This window comes from Anopheles aquasalis, chromosome 2 (genome assembly GCF_943734665.1).
Source record: "Anopheles aquasalis chromosome 2, idAnoAquaMG_Q_19, whole genome shotgun sequence".
Lineage (NCBI taxonomy): Eukaryota > Metazoa > Arthropoda > Insecta > Diptera > Culicidae > Anopheles > Anopheles aquasalis.
Window position 1 is genome coordinate 17,545,001 of NC_064877.1, and position 15,000 is coordinate 17,560,000.

Sequence of the window (15,000 nt, forward strand, 5' to 3'; positions counted from 1 at the left end):
ATGGCCATCAGGGATCGCTACCACCGAGTGAAACCGAGGTGTGCGTCCGGAACACTCATCATTACTTAGAGTTTCTGCCGTTTCTGCGTAGAAATAATAATAATAAATGTAACAACGAGCATCCTCCCGAGGCTGGTTTCAAATTACTGCGCCCGGCCATTTGCAAACTGGGCTTCTAATGATGGAGAGTTGTGCTGTTCGCACTATCACTGTGCACGTGAGTATATGTGTCTGTGCGCATCATTATTTCAACTACCGCCATCATTACGTGGTACGAAAGAGGGACAGAACAGTTTGTATTCAACACCCAGCACCATGAGTGATTTCGTCGTCGTTTTTGCATCCCTTTCCAAATGTTTAAACAGATAACAGGCGGTCGCCCTGTGGGAGTCAATGGCCGACAGCAAGGGGTCTGGGGATCTATCCTAAATCAACTTTCCAAGCGGAATGATAAAGTGAAACTAAAATCCTTGGTTCAAAAAACCAGTTTTAACCTCGGCACAACCTTACCATCATGAAACGTTACTACTACAAATGGCGTTCACTAAATCCTGTCACTTCTGGGCCGTCAATTCTTCTGCTGCCTTTCCCACCAGACATTCAGCCACGGGTTAGAGAGAAAAAAATGAAAATTCCATCCCCACCAACTCTGCTTGGAGATAATTTGAAACATCAGAAGACAGGAAGCATCGCTGGGGCTGCGGCTGTATTCTTTCTTACAAAAATAGCGTCCACCAGCTGCCAGGAACAGGTACAGGGCCCTTTATCGGTGGTATGATAATCTTGGGGTGGGGTGCGGGTGGCATAAGGTTAGTCGCGAGACACCTTTGTAGCAGCTGCTGCTCTAGCACCAGGTTCCGCTGCCTACCGGCCTGAGGTGCGCGAGCGATGCGTCTGGCAGAAACAGATGCTCGTTACTCGCTGACTGGCCAACCGGTAGCAGGCTGGCTGGTTTGCGTAGTGGTTTTGCGTCAACACCCTCCCGGTTTTCTCACCCCACATTAGTCGACACACTCACACCCACTCACACCCACTCACACGAGATGCAAAGGGCGAAAACGGCATAAACAAACATGTTTTACGCCGTCTGCGTTGCTGGTCATGTGAGGAGGACGAGGACGGTTGTTACGGATTCTGGAAGGGGATGAAGGGTGTTTCAGCCTAGCACCGGGTGGTTTAGCCTTCCCTGCCAACACTCTCTGTCCGGAGTTGGCCCGAGAAGTTTTGCAGAATTTTTAATTACTTTTACACCCAAATCAAGTTACGACTCTCTGCAGCGGAGACATCGACACGGTACGGCCCAGGCCCCTGGCATCCGGAGCGTGACATCCGGCCTCCCCCGGGGGTCAAAAGGTCATCACCGGTACGAACGGAGAGGTCCCTGTCCTCTTTATGAGTGCTCATCTTTCGCCGGGCCAGCCAGCCAGCCAGCCACCTAGCGGAGAGTTATGCGGGATGCGCTGCAAGAGCGAAGAAGCGTGTGGGCTGTTCTCGGCGGAGAACCCATCTCCGTTTGGAGCATTCCAGTCCGATCCTTAATTCACGTGATTAGAGGACATGGGTCTGCCTGTGCACCCTTTACACATATGACGGCTACAAATGGAAGTAAAGGCGCACGACAAAAAAAAAAATGAAATAGAAAAGGGTAAGAATACGCAGAATGTTGTTGCCATGTCCGAAATGGAGACTTTGGCCCAATTGTTTTTTGGTTAGTTTTTTTTTTACCGGCAAAAAACCAAACAACCTCCTAACAATACCGCCCTTGTTGTTGCCTTTTTCATGTGTGCGGTGCGGTGCGGTGCGGGGAATTATGTCTGTTTAGCATAATCCGATTCATCAAACGAAAACATCTCCCAAAAACGGACAGTTGCCCGCAGTACCGCACCAGTTCGGTTCATCCCTTACAAGCTTGGGTTGTGCCTTTGATCAGCAAAATACTCCTCCCAGAATGGTCTCTCAGAACCGAACACTCGGAACATCTCGTCTCTAGGCCAAACGATTAACATTAGAGAAAGAAAGAGAGAACTGGCTCCCCTTCATTTGGATCTGGCAACAACCGAACATCGAATGCGAAGTGCAGCATCCGGACAACACCATGACCTCCGGAGGCACATGTGAGACTCATTTCGCCCAAAAAGGGTATTCCCGGTGGCACTTTTTAAGCACACTTTATGCTCGGCGCCGATGGTGTTTTTCGGTCCAGGACGGTCCGGCAATGGCAGGAATCTGTCAGCATGTACAATTAACTTTGTTTTTATTGCATTTCAAGAAAAGGGGATCGCTCGCTGCCTCCGTGCGGGAAACTTTCCCCCAGGATTGCAGAGTGATGAGGATACGATTGCTCCAACAGGGAGAGAGAGCACACCAATACGTGTATCTGTATGTGGAGTTGTGTTGAGGGAGAACATTCATTCCGGGCCCCAAAAGCGAACACCACAAGACCATGGAACTGGTGGCGTCGAAAGTGTAATTCCTTCTTCGTGTTGCAAATGTGCCATTTGCAACGACACGCAAGTTGCCACCGTCAGTCGCATTCGTCACCCCGAGTGTGTGCTGGGTCCGAAAGCCATTCCTAACCATCCACTAAAGGTTCAGGTCTCTCGCTCTGGTTCGCCAAAAGTCCCCGGGAACCCCCCACCTGGGGGAAAGGATTCGGTCCGAAACCGTTCGCTGTCACATGCTGTCCGGTGGAATGAAGTTTAAGCATTCCGAGGGACGACGACGACCAGGACGACCACGACGAACGGTCACAAACGGACGGACTTTCTTACGATTTTGTCCAACACGTCGCCAATTGTCGCTGCACGTGGCCACGCACTGCACCATCGGAAAAGGGGTTTGTGGACCCTCTTCCGGTTTCGGATTTTCTCGTCTCGTCGTCGCTCTAGGATCGAAAGATTAAAAGTAAAATTTATTGGTTTACTTTTTTATCGCTCCAGCGGTAGCACAGTGTAGGACCAACAGAACCGGAACGTTTCGTAGCTATTGCTGTTGTTGTTGTTGTGTGGGGACCGGTTTTTCGTTGGGAGGTGTTGGCTACATAATGAAGCCAAGTTGCAGGCCGTGTGCCACTGGAAGGAACGGTTTTCTTTCTTTCGCCCATTTTCTCGGATGCCGAACGGTTGGTGACGGACGGAAATTCGCGCGTTCAACTCGCGGACTCGTCGTGGGTTTTGGGGGAAACTTTTCCTTCATTGAAATGCAAATTTCTCGAGCAGCCAAATAATAGATTGGCTGTGCAACTTCTGCCTCCTCTCTGCCACAACCCACTTATTCATTTACCTTCCGATGGCCATTGTTGCTTGCTTGAAAGTCTGAAAGCATTTTTCTGCGTGAAACTGTAATGGAAAAACCTTTTTCATTGAGCGCCGCAAGGTCTGAATCTAATTTGCATGGCTGCATCAAGATGGTAGGGTTGATAATTTGCGATTTATCTATTTCAATTTTGAAAATGTTTAAATTTACCGAAACATTTTCTGAGGCTGCTTACGCAGACTCTCGGTTTCACATGCATCGCGAGAATGACAAACGACGGCTCAGACCGTATCATCGTGTTCCATCTGGTCTACGTTTTATGCAGCATAATGCCGGCCGGATGATGATTCGTCTCGCGTGCTCGTACAGCCACCACTTGTCCTTGACAATCAATCTGTCCGAGATCGTTTTAACGCTCGATTACATTCACCACCATCATAGCGGCAGGGCGTGCGTTGCCTCATCTAAAAAACCAGGCCATCCCACTATCTGTTTGCTAAGGTGGCTTCCCAGCGGTGTTCATGCGTCAACCTTGGGTCAGTGTAGGTGCAATCGGTTTGACCGCGTTAGAGTTGTGTGAACGCGTCGTCGTCGTCGTCGTCGGCTGCCAGTACAACTACACAATCCGTTTCAAGCTGCAGTCGATCGAACACCATCAACGCGGGTGCATCATCGCCATTGCACTCGGGGGTAAATGCACTCAGAGTGGCTGGCCAGCTGATGCGCAGCTGTCACAAACGATAACCGTTGCGTTGGCCACCGTGGCTATCGTGCGCGCCGGGATTTAAACCAAAAGTAGTAATTTGAGCGTTGATTGTGATAAGCAGGGAGCCAGCCCACGGCAATATGAGGCAAGTGATAAACTAAGCTCGGCGCGGACGTGGATGTGTGATATCGCTCGACACGAGTCAGTTGTCTAGTTCGTGTGCCGGTGTGTGGTGTGGCCGTTCGTCCGATTTGTCGTGAAAATGTCATCCGTCGAGCGTGACGATGACGGTGCCGGTGGGACGGATGCGGCGTTCGATCGTATTATGGAGTCCATCGGCAACGATGGACCCTTTCAGCGGCGGTACAACATCATCTTTAACGTGGTGGCCGTACTGTTCTTTGCCATGGTCGTTGTGAACGTGTTGCTCATACTTGCCGTCCCGGATCACCGGTGTAGCGCGCCACAGCGTAATGGGACGGTGGATGAAGAGCGTTGGAATGATTTGGTTTATCCGAAGTGAGTTAAGTATACGCTGATGATAGCTGGTAGTGCATTTTGGAAACTAGAGACAATCATTTCGCAATTAAATCGTATTGAGCGCGATGCATCGTGCTAAGCTCGTGGTATCTTGCTTTATGTTACCGTTAGCAAATGTATGACAAAGATAAGGCTTTATCAGATGTGGAATAGACGAGGAGGGAATGTTTCTTATCTCTTTAATTACTCCTTGAAGATTTGATTCAAATTTAATCCTTTCTTATTTGTTGTCTGATCTTAATCCTGTTATTACATTCTGAAGCTTAAGTCACTTTTTCTTCCTCATTTTATTCACTATCTTCGTCGCTTCTTATTTTAACATACTTTTAAGCAAGATACTAATTAGCCGCTTAGGTATCCCTTCATGGTTTTTTTTAATTCTTTTTATATACCAAGCTGAAAAAATACTTTCCACTTTGATTGCAGAGAACACAATAGTCGAGGAGAGTTTGTACACAGCTCGTGTCTCATGTACAACGTATCCTGGAGTGAGATCAGCGACAACAGCACAGTCCACGGGCCAACAATCAGTTGCATTTATGGATATGAGTACGATCGTTCCTACTACGATCGCACACCGGTTACGGAGCAGAATTGGGTCTGCGAGAAGGAACTCTACGGTACGAACGTGTTCGCCTTTGTGCGCGTTTCGGAAGTATGCGGCACATTCATCCTCGGACAACTCGGTGATCGGTTAGTAGAAGCAGAAAGGGTCCAGACTGATCTCTTACCACTAATATGTGTTGTATTTTTCCCCCGGCAGCATCGGACGACTACCGGTGTATCTGTTCAGCATCCTAACGGCCATCGTGGGCCGAGTGTTTGCTGCCTGGAGTGCCTCACAGTATTGGCTCTTTGCGCTACTCGCCTTTATCGGGAGTTTCTCGACCAACACCTCCTTCCAGTCACCGTTGATCATTTTGATGGAGATCTCCAAGGACGAGAAACGCGCTTCATTGTCCCTGTGGCAGCTGGTTGGCTGGACGAGCGGTATCTGCATTGCGCCACTCATACTGTGGTGGATGCGGGACTGGTTTTGGTTCATGATCCTTACCTCTGCTCCGTGCATCCTGTTCTACTGCTTCCCTCAGTACAACATCGAGTCTCCACGGTGGCTTGTGAGCCAGGGCCGATACGGCGAGTGTCTGGTGCAGTTACGCAAGATCGCCACCATCAATGGGAGGACACTGGACTTGACCGAGGACCAGCTTCGGACGCTTATCCCCCGGACCGAGAAGGAACGAACGTACGGCATCGCGTCACTGTTTGGTGGTTGGCATATGAGCAAGCTGACGGTGTTGTTGCTGCTGAGCTGGATCTGCAACACGATACCGACGCTCACCCTGTTCCTCATGAGCCTCCAGATGGGTGGTAATCCGTTTCTGAACAACTTCTGGCAGGGTGCGGTTGAGCTGCCGGCCTATCTGCTCGGTCAAATCTGCTGCGATCGTATCGGGCGCCGGTTTACCAACAGTGGCGCCTTTCTCGGTGCAACCGTTGCCTGCATCCCGATCGTGCTGCTCATACACCGGCCCGGTACCGAAATCTACGTCACCGTGCTGGCTATCGTGGTCAAGTTCTTCGTCTGCGTCACTTACTTTGCGCTCTATCTGCAATCGGTCGAGATGTATCCGACGTCGCTGCGCCAAACCGGCACCTCGTTCGGTATCATCGTGTCCAACGTGTTCGGTGCCCTTGGACCGTACATTGTGTTTCTCGGCACCAACTACGACATCCGGTTACCGTTCGTCGTGATGGCACTGATTGGGCTGATAGGGGCGACGAGTTCCGTCTTCCTGCCCGAAACACTCCACCAGAAGCTACCGGAAACACTGGAAGAGGGTCGCCGATTCGGGCGTGAGCAACGGTTCTGGACGATACCGAAGACGAGACCGGCCACCACCGAGGACCGCGACCGAGCGGTGGCCAACGAGAGAGAACTGGAAAAACTCAACAAAACCACCACCGACGCCGGTGACAGTGGCGGTGCTTTAGTTCATCAAACTCCGTCCCGGTAGTATCCCGGTATTCCGGTGGCCCAAAAAAAAACCCAAAATTTGCACCAACCGCTCGGTTCCGATGGTGTTGGGCCCGTTTTTTCGGTAGCTCATTTGGCTTATTCCTCCGAGAGAGTGGCGCCGGCGGAAAAAAAAGAATGTGGCCTTCCGGGAGGGAAAAAGTAAACTCTCGTGGAGAAAAAGCGAATGCCAGCTCGGGGTGCACGTGGCACTGGTTGGATGAAATGAAGACGGCTGGAATGCTTTTCATGTTGATCCGAGGCTCACATACACACCAAGACTCACACTCTCGTTCCCCCAGACACTACACCAGACCAACAACAAAGTATTCGCGGTTCGTACGAGTGTTTTACCGAGAGAGAGAGAGAGAGAGAGAGAGAGAGAGAGAGAGAAAAAAAGGTAGAAGAAAGACTTTACATAATTTACATTCCACCGAGACTAGGTACGTTGATGGCGTACGTAGAGAGTAACGCAAACAAAGCATACAAAATGGCCATAAAAAGGAGCTGCAACTAAACTTCCAACACCGTCCCACCGGAAAATGAGAACCGGGGCCCTGGCGTAGGAAGTGACCCTCTTTTACGCTCGCCACGTGCCACGACGGTGGATCGCGTTGAAAACAATAACCGCGAAACCGCGGCGCTTGGGCTAAACAGACGACGGGACACTAAACTTGGTGAGGGGCGGGATGACGGGAGGTGATAGCAACACTACACCAGAGACAACAAAAGTGACAACGGTAGAACATCGGGAAGCAGATCATGAGCTCGGGATCACGGTTGCAACTACAGCAGCTGGAAACTAAATAAAATCCAAGATGGCCATGTTGCGATGGTTGCTTGGTATGTTTTTTTTTGTCTGCCATGCACACGCCAGAGACTACCGGAACGCTTCCGGTGCATTCGAAGCTCCCGCCGAGAGCGAACGTTCATAAATCCCGCACAGCATGAGCAAATCCCAAATTTGTATCCCGTCTCCCTCCCGCCCATGAGTTGGTTCGTGTTGCACTTGCATAATGGTGGCAGAATGCTATGATGGTCCAATCCGCACCATGACCATGGGGCGATGTATGTTTGAATGTTTCATAACACATCCCTTCAACATCTTTCTGTGGTGTTGCTCCTGGTGCTACTGGCTCTTGATGGTGGTCCGGCTGTTGGTGGAAGGGTTCTCTAGTCGAGATGCTATTTATTAGTAATTGAATCTTCCAATTTGCAGTGCGAATTTTTCATTATAGTAACGAAAATAACTGCAATAGTTGTAGGTAGGAGTAATTACATGCTAAGGAGAAACGAATTAAAATCTTTAGTTAGTGAATTGTTGTGAAATGAATGATACAATTAATTATACGGTAATTTTTAAACATAATAAAAGCAGTCAAAGGATTGCAAATAACACACTCAATTTTACTTTGAAACTGACTACTAACAGTCATTATAAATATTCCAAAAATACCATTGTTCAATTAAATATTTTGCCTCCATTTGTACAACAATAAAATATCATTTTCATTCTATTTCTGTAGCTACACGCAGCGCTTCAAACATATTCTCCCACATCACAGCAATGGAAACGAGTGCACATAGATACTAACTCCATATTGTAGAGCACTATTGCAAACGAGTAGACTGTCCCAATTTCCCTGCTCAGTCGCTAGTATTCCATTTGCAAATATTGCGGTTGTTCGATTCCACCAGTGGCACATAGATACATTAGTGAAATCGATTTCGGTAGCGAGGGAAGAAAAATGCAGTGCCATCCGGTGTACCAGACTGCATAGCCGGTTGGCCTAATACGCGGCCCAAGCTCATCGCCACCCGCGACACATAATTCGTCTAATAACATACCTATCTTCATTCTGCCCCATAAAATCCACCCGGCAAAACCATCTGAACCTCCTCGCAGAGCCACGGAGAGTGAGTTGCACTTCGATAGAGTCACAGCATGCCGCGCGAAACGATGGCGCGAAAAGGCGGAAACCATTACTTCCGGTTGCTTTGCGGCATTTGCCGAGTGTATTTCAATTGCACCACCACCAGCTGCAGCAGCATCAGCAGCAGAACCTAACGCCAGAACTCTTTCTGGCCGGGGTGCTCCTTTGCTGCTGCAATTCTACTGCATCACAATGATCACAGTATGGTTCGGAGGTTGAACGTGTTAAGTGACACAAAAAGATGGGTAAAAATGGGAATCATTGGGAAAGTTTCGCTATGAACCAGTGTTGTGACGAAGCAATCGCTGGCCTACAGTTAAGAATATTAATAAAAAATAATATTTAAAAATTGGTAAATTTAGATAACAAATTAATCAATCGCTAGGTCATTCAGACCACCAAAGGGTCCAGTAAATTATGGAGCTGGGAAGAGATTAAACGGAATGTGGATAAGCAAACACAACATTCTAAGCAGCTCCGCAAGACCAACGTAATCCGTTCACTAGATTGCTTCATTTATTACCGTCAATTAATTTCAATAAAGGGCTTATTGACCCTGTCTTGCCCTTGATGAACCACCACAATACCACACAGCATGCAGAGCATGTTCAAATCTCAGTTGGTTTTCCATTCCAGATACACATTTATGCGCGCTTCCTATTAAAGAGAGGACAATTATATGACAATATTTTCTCCTATACATTCGACGGCTGCGACGGCTTGGAAACCATGGCCGGCATGACGGTGATCTCGTCAATCTGGAAGCATGAAAAAGAATAATTAAATCAATCCACATCACTGGTCACGACCGGTTTCCACAACCTTGAGCGCGTTACAAAACCACAACCGAGGGAAATGTAATTTGATATCGAATCACGTAATGGCAACGCGAACGCGACGGATCGCCGACATTTGTAACAAGGTTGCAAGATGCTAACGAATACCTACCCTAACTTCTGGCGGTGTCTGTAGACTGTGCATGATGCTCGAAGTAATATCCTCTACTTGTAGCTTTGGCAACCGTTCCGCGAGCTGCGAATCGAACACCTTAATCATCTCGGTTTCTACCATTCCCGGGTGAATGCTCTGGGGAATATCACCGGAACACAGTCAACGGTTGAGTTGTAAATCCATTTCTTCCGTTCGCCTTCTTACCGTCACTTTGATGGGCAGCTTGAAGAAGTTCAGTTCCTGGCGTAACACTTCGGCCAGTCCCACCAAAGCGTACTTTGACGCTGGATAAACGCCAAAGAGTGGTACGGAGACATCCGGTACACGGTGGCCCAGGATACTGTTGACCAGGATAATGTGCCCGATCGTCTGCCTTTCCCTCATATCCTTAATGGCTTCACGCACGAAAATGCACGTGGCCAACAGATTAACGTTGAACGTGTCGCGAAAATCGGCCGTTTCGCTCTCTGTAACATACCCCCAGACGGTTACTGGTGATCACCGGGCACGGTGCTTACAAGAATTAACTTACGAGTAATGAAACTGTAGCGGAAGATTCCAGCATTATTGATGAGCACATCGATGCCGCCGAACTCACGACGAATCCAGCCTACCGTTTCGAGGATTTCGGTCTCACTGCTAACGTCACACTTTTTGGCGTAGATTTTACCCGTGCCCGTTACTTTGGTCGATAGCAGAGCTATCAGCTCAGCACGGCGGGCAATGCCTACGACAATCATGCCGGCGTTGGCCAGGGCAAGCGCCACATCTTGACCGATTCCAGAGCTGGCACCGGTGACCAGCGCTACTTTTCCTACCCACTTTTCCATCTCGCAAAGATTCGCTCTTGATCGATGATCTACAACAACTGAGGGCTCGTACGATCGATGCAACAACTTTTAAACACGTTTCGGGGTGGATGCAAAACGTGGACGGTGGATGTGGTTTCAAATTTCCGCCGGATCGCAGTTTGGTTTACTGCAATCAAACAGGGTGCTCCACGTTGGCAACTTGTGCAGGATATTTTTTATCGTATTTGCATGATCCATATCGGTTTTACCGACTATTTAATGCACTAATTCTTTGATCAATTTTTTCTCTATTTTATTTGTTAACCGAAGCAATAGAATCACGATGATAAACACACACCTGGAAAATTGACAGGTCGGAAAATTTGTAAACAAAGTGTTTTCCATCAACAAATCGTCCACCAGCTGAATTTCACACCTTTTTACTGTGATAATGCCGTTATTCTTCTTTAATATTTAAACGTACGCATTTTACACAATCACTGCCCTTATCTCCGTGCAAACGACACCGTGGTAAGCGAACGATCATCCGTCTGGAGCCCAGTTCCGAACGTCCCCGTTTCACCTCTGTTGTTTTCCGTATCGATGGCATCTGAGAAAACTAAAAAACGAGCTTCATACGGCAAAGGTTTGCTCCGGAGTGAATAGAGAATTCCTAGCGTAACATATTTCCCTTCTATTGCAGATGTCAGCATTTACGCATACGCCAATAGTCCAAAATGTAGCAATAGGGCTTCGAAAGCCCTCACAAAACTGGATGCAGCCGAGGATGGCGCGGTGGTGGAATCGTTACCGGACGATGTCGACACCGATGAGCAGCTAATGATGCGTACCGGTAGACGAAAGCATCAACCAGTGGAAGATGAGGCGTCGTACAACGATTATCACATCAACCTGTGGTTCCACATCTCGGAGTATATCCGGCCCGAGGATGTGTGTCGGTTTGCGTGCATTTGCCGCAAGACGGCCGAAGTTGTCGAGAGTGGTCGGTTCTGGAGTCAGCTGTATCGCTCGTACTACGATCCGACGATCGAGATGCCGCAACGATTCCAGCCAGCAAGCATGGTCCGGAGGCGAGGACTTCGAGCGGCAGTCATCCGGTCCCTGTACTATGTCTATCCACCCTTCATCAAGCTGCTGACCTGGATGCCCTATCAAAACCCGTATCGTGTGATCGGTCGGCAGCTCCTGTCCGGTTGGCGTAAACCGAACAAAAACGGTTGGACTTACTGTTTCGGGCTTAAGGCACGACAACGTCCGGGAAGCCGCCCGGCGCTATCGGCAGAGTTGCAGCGGGAGAAAAGCTCGATCGCTTACATGCAGGACATCTACATGAATCCCGAGGAGGGCAACCAGATATTGATGGTAAGAGGCGAGCCGGGGTGAGGATGGGAATAGGTGCGAAAATATCAATTCCCCCATTGCAGATCACTACCAACTACCTGAAGGTGCTGCCCCTGTTCTACGACACGCTTTTTGTGAAAAACTTTACGCAAACGCTCTCACAGGGCATGACGAGGTACAAGGTGCGCATCGAACTCGCCAACTATTGCGGAAAGACGGTGGACGAAATAGTGTTAGATTCGGCCCGGAACATAACAGTACTGGATTGGTGGAATCCGGCGTATTACGAGGAGATATCATTGGCTTTGCTACCGACCAGTTCCGCGCAGGAGCTGAACGATGATATGGATTGGAGCACTGACGATAGTCACGTGCATGGGATGTAATGTTCATTCTTTCCAATGAGTATTGTGATTGTAAGTTGCAAGAGAATTAAAAGGTTTGATTGATGCAACTTTATTGTGCTTATTTTAGTTAAAGAGAACATAAATTTGAGGTGCTTATTCTGTAACTTGCGATTACGATGGCCTCAGGCGTTCGATTCATTTGGTTCATTTTGTGTTCATTTGGTGTTCACGATCGCCTGCATGTCGAGTGCATTTTTGTGGTCGACAGCTGGCGTTCTGGCGACCGATTTCTATTTCCACATTTTCCTCGTTTTCGGGTTGATTTTCGTTCGCATTTTTTGTTTATGTTTCGCCGATTAATCAATTAGCAATTAGTAATTTGGAGTAAAGGGTATGTGTGGTGGTGAGCGTGTGGCGAGGTGAGAAAGGGAAGGGGAGAGCGAGAGAGAGAGAGACGGCGATATGTTTGTCGAGTTGACCCACTCGTTCGAGTTGACCCACTCGAGTTTTAGCGCACATCCATCAGAGGGCGCGCTGCCTTAAACGTCAAAGTGCTAGAACCTCCACGTCGTTATCTGCAGGAGTCGGCACAGCCCTTACTCGCACGGATTATTCCTCGCCTCCTACAAATCCAAATCAATGCGGAAACAAGCGAAATGGAAAAATAATGAACAGAAAACCTGGTTATTATCGCAGCGAGCAAGAAATGCGCATTTAAACGGTGCTGCGCTGGATTTCCGAACCCCCGGAAGCAGCCCTGTGTTTTTGTGACGTTTGCAAAACCCGTTTACTCGGGCGCAGATTCAGAACTCCATTTTTACGGTTCGCACGGATATTCACGGTTCACGAATTTCTGTTTTTCGGTCGTGCTTTCGTGTCTGGTGTCCTGGCCTGTTTGTGGATCCGTTCGTGACCTGTGTTGCCCTCGTCCTCCTCCCGGAGAACCGTTCGTTTTTCTTTGTGAGGTAAGTGTTGGGGCCAGCAGGATTTTGAGGTTGCTGTGTTTCCTGGTGAATGCGAGGCAGGCGAGGCGCTGAGGGAGGAGTAAACAGTCACGGATCCCGACGACCATCAGCCTCCCCTTGTGTCCACCTGTTCGGGCCTGATCCGTGCTTGTTTATGCACCAAGATAAAGGCGAGATAACCGTGAAGACATCCCTCCTTCGGAATCAGGTGTTGGAAGCGACGTCCTTGTGTCAACGAAACGCGTCGAAAGAGGTCAAGATCACGAACATCTTGAATTCCGTAATAGCCTCCACCGCACTCAAAGGGTAAAGTTCGCTCACACGCAGTGGAAAAAGCGAAAATCATCGTGCACGGGAAGAAGAGCGCCCCGCGATGATCACGCACAAATGGAGAGAAAAAGAAGAGAGTGTGAGAGAGAGAGGGAGAGCGCGAGTGAGGTGGAAGTGATACGCATGAGGCCGAGCGTTGAACGGGTTACTTTGTTAGATCTCGCGCACCTTATCTTCCGGACCGCTCGCCGTTGCTCGCCAACACATCACAATGACCGTCTTTGCTTCTCCTCTGGTGTCGCGTCATGATCGCCCAAGATTCCTCATCCGCATCATGCCCCAGATCAATGTTGTTTGTAATCAAGGTTGTTTTGTGTTGTCTTCACTCCTTGCTACCACCCCGTTTCCATGGATCTTCCCGCACGACGCCTGCCATGACGACATGACCACAGCCAACCGAGCTCGAGGGAAGATATTTTTGGACACCAAGCCACGCGACCGCCGTCCGCTTCCGCCGTCTTCTACGAACAATAGAGTGACAAAATGTTCATCTGGGACTGGTTCACCGGGGTTCTGGGTTACCTAGGTAAGTGTACCGCGCACTGCGATTTCCCTCTAGGGTACCCTTTAATGCCATCTTTCGCCGGCAGGACTGTGGAAGAAATCTGGAAAATTGCTATTCCTGGGACTGGATAATGCGGGTAAAACGACACTGCTACACATGCTGAAGGATGACCGACTGGCACAGCACGTCCCAACGCTCCATCCAAGTGAGTCGACCAGCCGTCTTGGTTGCTGGGCAACCCCGAACCTATATTAATGATCCTTTCGCTTTGCTTTCTAGCATCCGAGGAGCTTTCGATAGGCAACATGCGCTTCACCACATTCGATCTCGGCGGTCACACGCAAGGTGAGAAGGAAGGCGCCCTAGAATGGCCTCGCTCCTGTTGCTCCGTTCCCTAACGTCGGCTATTGCTTTTATCTCTTGTAGCACGACGCGTTTGGAAGGACTACTTCCCGGCGGTGGATGCGATCGTGTTTCTGATCGATGCCTGGGACAGATCGCGCTTCACCGAGAGTAAAAACGAACTCGACTCCCTACTAACGGACGAGGCGCTATCGAACTGCCCGGTACTGATCCTCGGCAACAAGATCGACAAACCGGGTGCGGCGAGCGAGGACGAGCTGCGCAACTACTTCGCCCTGTACCAGCTGACGACCGGCAAGGGTAAGGTGGCTCGCTCCGAGCTACCGGGCCGTCCGCTCGAGCTGTTCATGTGCTCGGTGCTGAAGCGACAAGGGTATGGCGAAGGTTTCCGTTGGTTGGCCCAGTACATCGACTAATACGACGACCGTTTGCTCACCACCACCACCACACACGCGCCCACCATCCTTCCTTTCTTCTTTCCGACACCCTTGGCCTCCTTCTGCTACTGCTAGCGAACGTTTTACTCTGCTCTTTCCACCTCACTCTTGGGGGGGAGGGAAGTTGCGGGTTGCGGGTTCTTAAAAAGGCAAAAATACAAACCAACCTGTGGAAATCCGGATCACCTCTCTGGCCTCCTCTCACTCTCACTCTATCTCGAGCTCCATTAGTAATGTCTGCTTTCTTGATCCGGAATTCATCTTAAACTGCGCTAGGACCGTGTAAAACGTAAACTCGCGGTACTCGATGCCCGGTGCTTTTGGCGAAGGGGGGAGGGGTTTGAAGTTTTCGGTTCATGCCCCCCCTTACGCGCACGCTAGGAAGAAGCAAGCAATCCTCACATACATACATTCACAATCATAAGTAAAACAACAAAAAGACACACCCGGAGATAAGTGAGGCGGTCGGTGTAGAAGCGGACACACCACCCCAAAGT

The 15,000-nt window shown here is 49.3% G+C and overlaps 4 protein-coding genes across 5 annotated transcripts in view; 3 read left to right on the forward strand and 1 right to left on the reverse strand.

Moving 5' to 3' along the window:
• Positions 1-3,918: 3,918 nt before the first annotated feature.
• Positions 3,919-7,923, forward strand: LOC126570428 (organic cation transporter protein-like). The gene is made up of 3 exons (XM_050228168.1): positions 3,919-4,480; positions 4,928-5,194; positions 5,265-7,923. Exons 1-3 carry the CDS (start codon positions 4,224-4,226, stop codon positions 6,517-6,519), a joined length of 1,779 nt encoding a protein of 592 aa, XP_050084125.1. The 5' UTR covers positions 3,919-4,223; the 3' UTR covers positions 6,520-7,923.
• A 1,006-nt stretch (positions 7,924-8,929) lies between these two features.
• Positions 8,930-10,260, reverse strand: LOC126581636 (farnesol dehydrogenase). Its single transcript, XM_050245440.1, has 4 exons — positions 9,936-10,260; positions 9,608-9,870; positions 9,401-9,538; positions 8,930-9,210 (listed from the first exon to the last, which is right to left on the reverse strand). Exons 1-4 carry the CDS (start codon positions 10,231-10,233, stop codon positions 9,148-9,150), a joined length of 762 nt encoding a protein of 253 aa, XP_050101397.1. The 5' UTR covers positions 10,234-10,260; the 3' UTR covers positions 8,930-9,147.
• Positions 10,261-10,605: 345 nt separating this feature from the next.
• Positions 10,606-12,010, forward strand: LOC126581510 (transmembrane protein 183). Its single transcript, XM_050245215.1, has 3 exons — positions 10,606-10,840; positions 10,898-11,577; positions 11,640-12,010. The coding sequence occupies exons 1-3, from the start codon at positions 10,798-10,800 to the stop codon at positions 11,940-11,942; spliced, it is 1,026 nt and encodes a 341-aa protein (XP_050101172.1). The 5' UTR covers positions 10,606-10,797; the 3' UTR covers positions 11,943-12,010.
• A 677-nt stretch (positions 12,011-12,687) lies between these two features.
• The window catches only part of LOC126572324 (GTP-binding protein SAR1b), a 2,457-nt gene continuing 144 nt past the window's right edge, over positions 12,688-15,000 (forward strand). Inside the window, exons 1-5 of one of the 2 annotated variants that reach the window (XM_050231546.1) lie at positions 12,688-12,868; positions 13,591-13,724; positions 13,789-13,908; positions 13,983-14,048; positions 14,130-15,000. The exon at positions 14,130-15,000 is cut by the window's right edge and continues 144 nt beyond it. In XM_050231546.1, the coding sequence (XP_050087503.1) occupies positions 13,682-13,724; positions 13,789-13,908; positions 13,983-14,048; positions 14,130-14,482 (582 nt within the window). In that variant the 5' untranslated portion in view covers positions 12,688-12,868; positions 13,591-13,681 and the 3' untranslated portion in view covers positions 14,483-15,000. Of the gene's footprint in view, positions 12,869-12,947; positions 13,175-13,590; positions 13,725-13,788; positions 13,909-13,982; positions 14,049-14,129 lie in introns of those variants that run through there. The other variant, XM_050231547.1, reaches the window with a different exon arrangement.